The sequence below is a fragment of the Marmota monax genome, unplaced genomic scaffold (assembly GCF_021218885.2).
Source record: "Marmota monax isolate L192 unplaced genomic scaffold, Marmota_monax_Labrador192_F-V1.1 WCK01_AAM20220418_F8-fsc00014, whole genome shotgun sequence".
Classification (NCBI taxonomy): domain Eukaryota; kingdom Metazoa; phylum Chordata; class Mammalia; order Rodentia; family Sciuridae; genus Marmota; species Marmota monax.
The window spans coordinates 4,433,620-4,446,463 of record NW_026695222.1 but is presented as its reverse complement, the minus strand read 5'-3'; the positions used below and the strand labels follow the sequence as shown (position 1 = coordinate 4,446,463).

The window sequence follows — 12,844 nt, the reverse complement described above, 5'->3', positions numbered from 1 at the left end:
ATTAAGGATGAGGTCAATCACAAATAAGTACTGGCAGTATGTTTTGCTCAGTTTAAGCATCCAATTTTATGGTTCATCTAGGTTTACCAGATAAAACATTGGTTCCTCAGTTAATTGAATTTTAGATAAGTAACAGATAATGTTTTACTATGTTTTCCAAGTATTATACAGGACATACTTACACAAAAAATGTTATGCTACCTGTCTGAAATTCAAATTTAACTGAAGGTTCTATGTTTTTATCTACCAAATCTGATAGTCCCGAATTCATCTCATACTACATAATTATCTGAGATTTTTAGGACAGATGTTTTTGTTGGAATACATTTTGTTTTAAAGTTCTTCATTGGATTGAAGCTGTTCCTTCGAATAAACAGTATTGTTGTTGTTGTTTTCCAGCTGGATGAAATTGGCATTTATGACCAACACAACTGGTAAAATTCCAGTTAGGAGGTAAGTCAGTTATTCTTGGCCATGCTCCATGATACCAAACCAAAGACAGAGCTCTCTGAAAGTATTGTGTGTTAATTGCCTTTAAGATATTTCTGGAAGCTTAGTTTGAATCCTTTTGTCACATGCCATGTTCAGACTGTAGAAATCATGTGTGAAAGTAAAGTTGCATTTTTCCTCAGAACAGGGAGCATGGATACTGATAAAGAACATCTGAAAATGTAGTGTTTTTTAAAAAATCTTCAGATAGTGGGTTTTAGGATTAAAATTTCTTTTACCTACTTACCTGAGCAAACCATCAGTTAAGTGAAGAAATTTATTCCGTGTATCTACTACGGAGAGAGTGTATGGACGGTCTTGGAAGCATGCTGCCTCTGGACATTCTCATTTTGGGCTTTGCTGCTCAGGGCTGCTGTCTTAGTTCAGGCTGCTATAACAGGGTGTCACAGACAGGATGGCTAACGAACAACAGAAGTTTATTCCTCATAGTTTTGGAGGTTGGAAGTCTAAGACCAGGGTGCCAGCCTGACCCAATCCTGGTAAGGGCCTTTTTCGAGGCTGAAGACTATGTCCCCTGGCTGTGCCTTCACATTGTGGAAAGAGGGGTAGAGAGCTCTCTGAAGTCCCTGGTGTCAGGGCACTAATCCCATTCATGAGGGCTCCACCCTCAGGGTCTAATCACCTCCCAAAAGCCTCTCCTCTGGATACCATCATACTAGTATTAAGATCAGGTTAAGATTTGAAACCACATACACCAAAGAGCTGCCATATCCTCTCCAACCCCACCCAGGTTAACAATGATAAAGAAAGACACGTTTAGGTAGAATCATAAAGGAAGAGGACATGAGCCAGACACATCCTCTTTCATAGTTTTGTGCTGAGTTATTTCTCCCTCTGAGAATTCCCCATGCATTCCTTTTTTCCAGGATTTCGAGTTTGTTAATAGTGTATATACTTGAAAGTTTCTATGATGATAATGATGGGAAATTTTTTTTTTTTGTACTGGAGATTGAACCCAGGAGTGTTTAACTGCTGAGCTATATGTCCCAGCCCAATTTATTTTTTATTTTGATACAGGGTCTTGCTAAGTTACTGAGGCTAGCTTTCAGCTTGCAATCCTCCTGCCTCAACTTCCCAAGCTGCAGGGATTACAAGCCTGTGCCACCACACCTGGCAGTGGATCATTTTGCTTGGTGTTTGTATAAGCATTCATAAAAATTTCAGAAGCTAGGCTGGGCGCCAGAGTATCAGCTGTCCACACAACGCCAGAAGGGTATTTGGATTCATGATCCTAATCCCACCACCTGAATCAAACACAGGCTCCCCAGAACCAACCCATGCTTCCAAGATTCCCCAGGTTCAAGTTCATGTTGAGGTCTTCTCTGTACATCCATTTGACAAAGAAGCAAAGTAACAAATAGCAACAAATTCCACCAGCAGTTCTGGGTCTTAGAACTGATTCATCTTTCATGGACAAGGCAAACAGGTCAACAAGTACATAGCATTTGAGTGGATACTGGTCAGCAGTGACATTTCTATCTTTTCTTTTTCTCCCTTCCTGCCCAGGTGCTTTGTTCTGCTCAGAAGTGTCCATTCTGCATCCCCGCACAAGTGTCTACATACCCCCTGACATTATTCTTGTCACAGTGAACAGAATGGTCCTATAAGTCATCATTTTTCTGAATTCCATAGGTTATAGGAATTGTGAACTTAAGTATCAATGTGACACTACTGAAATATTTATGAGCAAATAGGAAACAGAAATCACGAAGAAGCCTGGGCAGTGTGGCTCACAGACCTCATGCAATTGTTGTAGTCTTTAAAACAAAAACAAACAAACAAACAAAAAAAAAAAATATATATATATATATATATATATATATATATCTGTATTATACACACACACACACACACACACGATCTATGGATCTCTGGTTTTTTTTAATAACTTAGTGACAAGTCAATTTTAGAATTTTTTTTTTTTTAAACAGGCTTGCTAGCACCTTTGACTGATAGTTGTTGACAAAGATGCTCTACACCAACCCTTATTTTATTTAAAAATGTTTTGTTCCATTAAGCTATAGCAGGACAATTATTTTAATGTATCCCTATATCCTAAAGCTATTGCTATATAGAGATTGCAGGTTTATTTAAAGTCAATATTGAAGTAATAAGCCCAAACTTTAGGGAGCCCAGATAGCAGTGTGATGAACAGAAATGTCAGTTGAATCTGTTTGCCATACCTTTCTATCCTGTCTTTTCTTTCAAGACAAGATTCAGGAAATGGACAAAGTAGAAGCACATAGATTGTGATCAAAGCTCTTGTAACTAGCACTTGTGATTTCATTTGTATGAATGCTTCCAATCAAGCCATAGTTATAGCTAAGCTTAGAAGCCTCTTCTGATTTCATTGAGTTTATCCAGTATGTTCACATACAAAACTGTTACCACCTTTATGGTAGGAATAGCCTAGATATTTTGCATCTTCTTTTACTTTCTTCAACATGGACTCTGTAGTGTTTGCTAGTACTCACAAGTGTTTGACACAAGACATCTGTGACCTGGGGGCAGTTTGTTAGAGCTGAGGGAGAATTGATACCAAGCCAACCAAGAGCGGATAACTCTCCTGGTAGATGAGCTGCCAAGGGTTTGGTGGAAATTGTTCTTAATGTCTTAATGGATATGAAGCATAAACACTTTAAAAATGTCATTTCATCACTATGATTTTGCAGTTTTAAAAATGGAAACTGTTAGTGTAGTGTACATCATGTTCATCTGTTAAAAGGGATCTGGCTTCATTGCTATTACATAGCTTGAGAATAGCCCCTGTTCTTCATCATTAAACCAAAAATTTAATATCTGGGAAATTGTAGGAATGACAAATGAAGGAAGTCTACTCCTTGCCTTCCCCTTCACTCTTCTTTTTATGTACGTATTCTTACACAGTCTGCCCTTCTGATTTCATTCTCCCACTTGGACTAGCACTTCGAAAATAGCTCTGTTCCTATCTCCCATCCCTTGAAAACTGCAGTGTGGTTCTGTGCCTAGAGAGTTGAGTGATGGGAAGCCAAATGATGATTGTGGGTGATGGCTAGCAGAGGTCCTTAGGGAGGCAACTGTGGAAAAGTAGCCAAGAATCTCAGGTGTGTGGTCATAGCGGCCCAGTCCTGCATTACCCATCGATGCCTTGGGTTGATTCTGCAGGGCAGTGTCCCATTCTTTCACTGCAAGAATCTTCTGTAACTGTGTCAGAAGATGGTGTTAAACTCCTGGATTCATTGCAGAACTTGTGTAGGAGCCCTTAAGTTTCTAGGATTGTTGCTCTTGTAGCTACTTGCAAGGTTCCCTGGACTATGGAATTTAACCAGAACTCTACTAAGACTGGACACAACTCAAGAGTGTTTGATTTTTTTACATTGCTTTTGAGGAAGGGAATGGTTTATTTTGATTTAACAATATCTCATTGAGTGCCTGTTAGCTATGAAGCACTAAACTGAACTCTTTGGGCATGAGGCTATAAGTATAATATATAGAGAGCTGAATAAGTCAAAGTCCCCTTGTAAACACTGTAGTTTATACATATACTGCATTCCCATGAAATACACCTACAATGTCTAAAATGTCCCCAGCCTGGGTTAAGTTGTGTTTCTCTTAGGAACCCTGTTAAAGGGCATCTTTTGAAAAACCCAAAGAATTCACTTTCAGTCCATAACCCCCGGTCCCCGGTGTGAATGGGGACTCAAGAACTATTCAGAAGGTTAGGGATGCTGCTCAGTGGTGGAGTGCTTGCCTAGCATGTGAGGCCCTGGGTCTGATCCCTAACACTGTCAACAAAATAAAAAAGAATGATTCATAAAAGTTTATATAATAAAAGAAATAGACACCACTGCTGGAAAATGATCTGTTTAAATCCCTGCTCCCATTTTCTATCCTGGGTTTGTTTTCTTGTAGAATAAAGGTGAGCAAATCAGTGGTAGGATTGCCCACCCCAAGTCCTCTCATGAGAAGGTGGACCTGAAAACTGTCCCTCCCCCTTCTTCTCCTGCTTCCTTTCTCTCCAACACTATTTTTGTGTCCTCTTTCTTTGCACCCAGCCAAGCACTTGTGAAAAAATTCTACTCCCATACATAGACTCTTCCCTTCCCATAGCACAGGTTCTCTTTCACAATCAAGGCTCAGACTCCAAATTAAATGCATCCATGACCATGTTGATCAGTTTTCATTATGTTATATCAGGCTTGTCTAAACCTAACAGAGACTTGAGTTAGCTAGGTCTTCCTGAGATCGCTATGCAAAGATTTTCCACCTAATTACAGGCACCCGAACCTGCTGTGGGTCTGTAGGTCTTATATTAACTTAACATATTTTTAAAAAGAAAAAGAAAGAAAGAAAAGAAAGACACTCTAAATACCACTTTTACCCTGAATTTAAAAGACTAGATAAATCACATCTCACCCCAGTTCGATGTATATGAATTGCATAAACTTTCCAGACGTGAGAAAATTGGAGCATAGCACCCACTGTGCTAGAAATCTGTTGAAAGTTTGTTAATATCACACACCTGTGTTCCACCATGTCTGCAGATTCATAGGCCTCCTTCCACTGAAATACAATTGACTCAAGCACTCTTAAAAATGTTTTTCTTGAAGTATTCTTGGACTTCATATGAAACAATAAGGCTTTGAATGAACATGTAATAATAATTCATTCACCTAAAGCTATTTCCTTCCAGTTTTGGGGAGTTGTACTCTGCAGTTGAAGTGGTGCTTTCTCCCACTCATGGAGAGTAACTGGCTCTTAGTGCTTACATGTAGAACCTACCTTCCACTTAACATGAATGGTGGAATGTATGAAAAGGTGTATGAGATGCTGTTCAAAACCCTCTGCTGCTCTGAATACATTACAAAGCTTAAGCTTCACAGGTGAAAGTAGGCTCCATCTTCAAGTCAAAGATGGCCATCTGCAGTTAAAGTAATCTTGGAAATATTTAAACAGGATCACTAGGGACTTCCAACCAGGGAGTGAATGAAGGTTCCTTTGGTGGCTGAGGCTCAACTTAGAACCAAGTGTGGGGCTCCAGACTACCAAATCCTTCCCTTGATGGCTTTCATTCTCAGCATCGCCTGTGTATTTATAATGAGAACTCTTTCCTTTTCTTACTAACACCAGGAAATGCACTCTATTATAGTGTTATGCATTTGTTTAGCTTGTATGGTCATTATACTAGTTACAAAGCTATTCAGTAATGGCAGGATTCTGTTGAAACACTAGATAAATACCCACCCACCCCCACCCCAGCAACCTATCACTTTCATAATAAAGTCTCTAATCCTTGAAGCAGTTAATATTGCCGAGTGGCTCAAGAATGCTGAGCATGAAATAAAAAATCAAAATATGCCTGATGAGGTGTTTCTACCATAGAAAGTGTGAAAAGAACAGAACAACAGCAATCCTAGGCTGGACTGAGTTCTGAGCGGCTGTCCTTTCCCTAACGTGCAAATGTTGTCAACATGAGGTTTGATTCTAGAGCTACTTTCCCATCTGCCACATTCCTTTTGCCTCAGAAAATAATTTCTTAGGATCAAAATGAGTCATGTTTTCTCCAACAGTGTGTAGCCTCCTGGTCCTCCTCATGTTCACAAGCACCTAAGGGGACCACTTGTCTTAGAATCAAGTGCCATCCTTAGCAGAATCAGCTTTGGTGACCAGAGGAAGACCTGGTGTAGGGAATGAAAAGCACCCACAAATGAAAAGTAGTTTTAATACGCTTTTCTTTTTCCCACGGTCCCACCATCCCTAGAATTACTTGTATTTTTTGCATCAGAGAAAGCATGAATGAATGAATAATAACTTGAATTTTTCTTTCGTTCTCTCCTGCTTTAGTATCACTAGAACCTTTGCATCGGGGAAAACAGAGAAGGTGATCTTTCAAGCACTCAAGGAGTTAGGTCTTCCCAGTGGAAAGGTACTCGTTAACTTCACATGTTTTAAAATCATTTTGTTATTTGTGCTCTCACATGGGGTAAGCTAGATTATTTACATTAAACTGGCTTCAGTAAGATTCAGAAACATAGAGTACCATTAATTTTCCCTTCACCTCTTTTCCTCTCTCGAAGCAATTTTTTTTTTTTTTTTGGTGCCAGGGATTGAACCCAGGGCCTTGTGCTTGCAAGGCAAGCACTCTACCAACTGAGTTATAGCCCCAGCTCATTTTGCCAAGCATTTTAATGAAAGCTTTGAGAATTCAACTAGTTTGTTTCAGAGTAAATTTTGTCAGCTGAATTTTGTCAGCCTTATTAAGATAAGGAAATGAAAGCAAGGCTGTTTCTTACACAGTTTATGGAGCTTATTTTAGAGAAGTCCAGCCATACTGGTGTCAACTAGGTACAGCATCAGCTTGAATAATTAACTAATCAACTCAGTTCTTCAAGGTGACCTTGCAATACTTTAGGAAGCATTCCTCCTCAAACCAACCATTTGTGGTTGTGGCTCTTCTGATTGAAGATAATTGAAATTAATTTATGGACTGAAAGAAAGCTCTAAGCCGGTGACCACTTTAACGAGTTCTATTTGAAATGTACATTTCAGTGTGACAAGTAATACCTTGAATGGTCCACCTAAGCCCCTTTCTGTGGAACTTCTGAAGATTCACAAAACTAGCATAATTAAATACTAGGCTTGATTCATTCAGTATCTTTTAAGCAGGCATCTACTTTCTTCCTCAAGGAGAGAGAGAAAAATTTTCTATTTGTTCTATGTGTGTTTCTGAGAGAAACCCTGCTATAGCCAGATGTTCCCACAAACTGTGGTTTCCTAGTCACTAGAAGTGCTCACTTTCACATGCTCTGATCTAGCAGGGTGATTAGGAAGTTGGCCTCTTGGCTTCTGGGATGCCAAGTGGTACACTTGACTTCATGACGTTGTAGATGCCTACCCTCAAAAAAGAAAAAAGTTCCTTGATTTGTGACTTTTTTTTTTTTTACTCTTTACAGAATGATGAAATTGAACCTGCTGCCTTTACTTATGAAAAGTTCTATGAACTGACACAAAAGATTTGTCCTCGGACAGATATAGAAGATCTTTTTAAAAAAATGTAAGTTCCAATTATGAGAAAGTGATGTGTAAATATCTTTGTTCTTTTAGATTTTTAAAACATTATTTGCCATAATACGTTAATATAGGATGTTGGTAGTGCTAGGAATATTCTAGTTGGGGTTATATTTTCACCCCTTAGTTTATCAGTATATAAATTTAGTCTGAGATTTTAAGAAACTTTACATAAATTAATTTCAGCACCTGGAATTTCCCCCCCTCCCCCCCGCATTGGCTTTACTAACTACCTACAATTTTAACCTGCTCCTTTAGGTATTAACCCATTATGTGAACTAACTAGATTCAATTTGGAATGTTAATATGTTTTTGAAAAGTTCATTCATTCCAGTTATTTCAAATGGATGACTTACATGTTGTTTTGAAATAACACCTTCTGGTAATGCTAAAGAATTGCAGATATCTTCTGTGACGTAGTGGGAGTGTTTTCTTTCCTTTGTCATTGTTGGGTTTTTCCCCCTTACAAACAGTCTGGCCATTTTAAGAATTTGCCACTATGACAGGGTTAGACAATAAGTTTAGAATGATCACCAACAAATGTCAACATGTAAATCGTGCCTACTGTAGCAATCGTATACAAAAACTTACTTTTTCTAATAAATTTCTTTTCAGCAATGGAGACAAAACTGATTATTTAACGGTAGACCAATTAGTGAGCTTTCTAAATGAAGTAAGCTTTTTCATACATTAACTCCATAAAGTCTGTGTGCAGTTGGCTTGCGTCCCCAGTGTCCTCATTGCATGCCCCAGTCCTCTGCCCTTCTTTGCTTTGCTTCTGACCTGCTGATCTTTCCATGATGGCTCTACCAGGTGCAAAAATCAGCTCCTACCTGTGTGTACATGTGCTTCTTCTACATTGGCTTTGCACCCTGCTTCTCATTGGTTTTCCGCTGTGACATGAAGCTCTGCTTTTGTGTGTATGTGTGTTTTTTAATATATTTATTTAATTAAATGTGTCTATGTGTATTGCAAGATGATATTTAAGATAATTTTTTTTCTCCTGTTGATTCCATTAAATAGAAAGATAATGGATTGAGTTACTGTAGATGGATTCTCCATTGCTAACTTTTTGTCATACCCTTTGCATGGATTGGAGAGCTTTATTTTTGTCTTTTAATGGATTGCATGTAAGAAAAGTATGTAGTTTCTGATAGAATATTTTGACAACAAGCAAAACACTTGAGTTCCTGGGTGAAAATAATCTATTGAGTATTAGGCCAATTGAATTGCAGGTTCAATTTTTGCTTTTTATTTTTATAACAAGCTCAGAGTTAATTTTAGAACATGATTCACTTAACCACCAAAACTGGTTGATGAAATTTACGTAAGCACAAGAGAAAAACATTTTAGGACAAGTAAAGGTCACAACTTTTATTACAACTGAAATGAACTTTTTTTTTCTTTACATGTACAAAAACCATTTTTAGCAAAATCCATCAAAGCTCTTAGGAAAAAAAAATCCCTTTTTTCCCCAATTCATGAAAAATAAGAAGAATTTGAGTGAAGGATAAACAGCGTATTTTTGTTCCAAAATAACTTAAGTTAACCATCATGTTCTATAAAGAAACATCATTAGAAAGGGTAGGAATGGGCCTGGGAGGTAGAGGTTAGTGGTAGGGCTCGTGCTTCAGAAGGCCCTATGTTCAATCCTCTGCATAAAAAGAAAACAAAAGAAGGAGGAGAAGAAGGGCTAGGAATGTAGCTCAGAAGCAGAGTTTGCCTCTCATGTTTGAGACCTAGCATTCAATCCCCAGTACCGCAAAAAAAGAAGAGGAAAAAATGGTTATCATGCTAGACAGAAGGTATTGCCTTAAGAAAAGACAACAGTCAGTGATTTGCTACTTTGTAGAAACAAATCACATTTTTGCCAGAGGTCCTCTCTTTTCATTGTTTGTGAAGGTTCACTGGCTTCCTATTCATAGGGTCACACTTTAGAAACTACGTATCAATCAGAGTCTAGATGTACTGAGACAAAAAAGAAAAGGGAGGGACTCCACCTGCCTGCACAGAGGCCTCCACTTTGAAGTCATACTGTCCGTACAATACAATATTTATTTTACTTGAAAATGTTTCAGGTTTTTCCACTCCACTAGTCTCTAGTCATGTGAAAATTATGTTTGAAATCTTTACCCAGATACTATCCACATTCTTATGCCACAGTCGCTTTAGAAATTAAATTGCCTGCCTTTGCTTTATTTCCTGGGCCCCTCCCCTCTCCCTCTTCCTCCTTTTGTGTTTTTTGTTTCATTGTTTTATTTTCCTCAGCTTCCTCATGCACTCTGGTTAATTGATCACCTTGAATTTGGTACCATGGGCAGGAATGAGCTTCCTACTAACAAGGGAAGACGGTAGAGAGGAGAAAATCTACTGTGTCGTCAACTTGTGGCTTCCTACAATAAGGCTTCTTATGTGCTGTGACATGGGATGGAGCCAGCAACCAGTCATCAATTAAACGGGGAAACTTCATACCACATTTTGTGTTCAAATTCAGAAATAGCCCTGAGGATAGGTGCAGCCTTCCTTGGCTCATGCCTGAAACATTTCCTTTTATGGGTTGTTTTTGATCAGTCTACCCAATAGTCACTCTTTAAATCCCTGTACAGTTTTTAAAATTTTATTTGAACATTTCATTTAAATTTTATGGTTAAATTTTTATTGAAAATTTTATTTTAAAAATGTTTAAATTTGTATTAAATGTTTTTAAGTCTTTATTCAATATACATCTATATCAGATCCCCCGTATTTTCTTTGCCTTGGCATCCATTTTCTATACTAATAGTCAAGCTTTTCTCTCTCACCATGACAGTAGACAATGATATTCTTTCAGTTTTTATGTTTCTTTCTATTTGGCTTCACCTTGACATTAAGGTGGTGGCTTGAGTTTTTGAGTGGGACTGGATGGAATCAGTGTGATTCTAGATTTCTTCAGGTGATAGAAACTATAAGCCAGTCTACTGTATCTCTTCAGTTTCAGTCCTAGTGAACACAGCAGGAAGGACTAGACAAAAATATGAGAGTCTCCTTGAAGAAGTTGTCAAACCTAGAGAACATTCTGCCAACACCTCACGCTCACTTTCTTGAGTCTACCCTTGTCCCTTCAATCTCTCCAAAAAGAAAAATAAAATAAAAACTTATCTTTAAATCAAGACTTAACTATAATGTGGAAGAGAACTATAGTTGCTAACTATGAACATAACTGTGCTGTGTCTCCTTTCAAAACCCATGCCAAAAGGGGACACAATGAGCTCCCTCAAGAAAGGATCTGGCCTTGGAATGTAAGGGACTCTGATCCAAAGGTTACATCTTAACATTTGGAAAATGCCTTAGCCATATAATCTCAACAGGCAGTGTTCACCATTGCAGCTGGAAGCCTTGGATCTTGCAATAAGGCAGGGAAAACTCAGAAACACTGGGAAGTCCAAGGCCTTCGCCTCTGTGAATGCAGTTGTCAATGGTCTACATGGATATCCAAAACAGTTAACTGAAGAACTCTTTGAATTTATAAGAGAGTTCATCAAGGTAACCATTACAACCAATCTGGAAAGCAAAAACCCATAGATACACATGGCCATCAATGGTAACCAACTGGAACAGATTATAGGAAAAGAAATCCCCTTTATGATATGCTGGCTCCCACACCTTCTTATTCTTTCTGTGGAATTTTCTGTTCAATATACTCATGTGTACCTAAAGGAGGTGGGAAGGAGAGAATAAATGATTGGTCATTTATTACCTTGGTCTCTGTAGGGTCTATGCCACCCCCTCTCTATCCATGCCATTAACAGTCACTAGCCTGTCAGGGGTGGCTTCACATCTGCCTCCTCACCTGCTTCTCAGTATCTCCTTGGTCTTTGCTCCAAAAAGTGTGATCTGTGGACCAGCAGCACTGGTATGGCTCAGGGAGCTTGTTACAAATGCAGCATCTTCAACCCCACTCAGACCTGCTAAGTCAGAGTTAGTCCTCTTCACATTAAAGTTTGTGCAGCACTATCTAGTAGATTACTGGAGTCTTCCTTGGAATGCTTAGTGTAAGTGGGAAGAAAATGGGAATGGTACACATATTCTGATAAAGAATTTAGTCATGGCAATTCGTCAATCACATCTAAAATTTTGCCACAGTATGTCAATAGGTCCCACCCAATGAACAGGGGAAACTTTCTTTGCCAAACTTATGAAAATAACAAACTGGAGTCTAGGAATGCTAGTGGAGGCACTTCATGGAAGTTGGCACATGGTCTGATCTACTGTCAACACAGTTGCTTGTGGGTGGCAGAATTAAAGTCTCTCTCTGGGCTTCAGTTAGTTTCAACTCCTTTTCCCTGTTCCTTATGAGAAACTAAATTGATTTCAGTATTGCCATCATTTTCCTATTTGAATTCTTACACAGATGGCAACAACTAAGAGCCTGCATAATTGAGGGATGCATAAAGGGTAGGAAAGAAAGATAAAAAAAAGAAGAGAGTAAAAAGGTGGTGCATGGCCACCTTGACCAGGAGTTGGCTTTATTTTCTTTTACTGGTTACTTTCCCCTGCCATACACTGTCATATGATCACGCTTATAAATTCAAAGAGTTCTTCGGGCTAAACATGATTTTTTTTTTTGCAGTTGGAAATATATGAGCAAGAGCTCACCATCTATTTCCTTTCACAATATCTTTATTCTTTAATGCACAGGCAAAGAGAGAGGTATTTTGGCTTTATGAGTAAACTTGACTTGCCACTTATTCCTTTCTCTTTGTTATATCTTGTTTGAATATTACTTTTATTAACGTCCATCTTCTCCAATGCTACCTGTATTGAAGTAGCTGATGCCTTTTCTTAAGAAGGACAGAGTAATGGGGACCTGTCCATTATCTCCTCTTTTTCTTGGGCACAATTTTGTGACCTATTTTTGGAAGCTATTTAGACTCCCATTCTACAAAACACTGGATACTATGAGGTGAATATTCTGGGTACATTGTTTACCTGACTGAAAACTGATGGTCCCTCAGAGCTGGGAAGAATCTGCCTCATGGTGCTGTGTCTAAGTGGAACTCTTCTGCAACCTCATTACTCTTAGTGTACCTGGACATCATTTTCTCCTCATTGCATTTTTGCATAAAAGTTGTAGTTTTGTGACTCTTAACTGTAAACCTTATCATTTGTTCCCTGCCTCTGGATTATCCAGAATTTTTTTTTCAATGTGAAAATTTTAGGGAAACCAAAGAGTATGTTATCTGGCAGAATAGATGCAAAGACAAATGCAATTCCATCTTGTCTTCACTGCTTGCTGATTTGCACTGGG

General features: G+C 38.5%; 1 protein-coding gene across 11 annotated transcripts in view; it reads left to right on the top strand.

Moving 5' to 3' along the window:
• Plcb4 (phospholipase C beta 4) overlaps nucleotides 1–12,844 on the top strand; it is a 381,354-nt gene that overhangs the window by 283,064 nt on the left and 85,446 nt on the right. For all 11 annotated transcript variants that reach the window (XM_058575386.1, XM_058575387.1, XM_046433511.2 and 8 more), the window contains 4 exons: nucleotides 400–453; nucleotides 6,334–6,415; nucleotides 7,443–7,543; nucleotides 8,173–8,230. In XM_058575386.1, coding sequence (XP_058431369.1) covers nucleotides 400–453; nucleotides 6,334–6,415; nucleotides 7,443–7,543; nucleotides 8,173–8,230 — 295 coding nt within the window. The remainder of the gene's footprint in view (nucleotides 1–399; nucleotides 454–6,333; nucleotides 6,416–7,442; nucleotides 7,544–8,172; nucleotides 8,231–12,844) is intronic.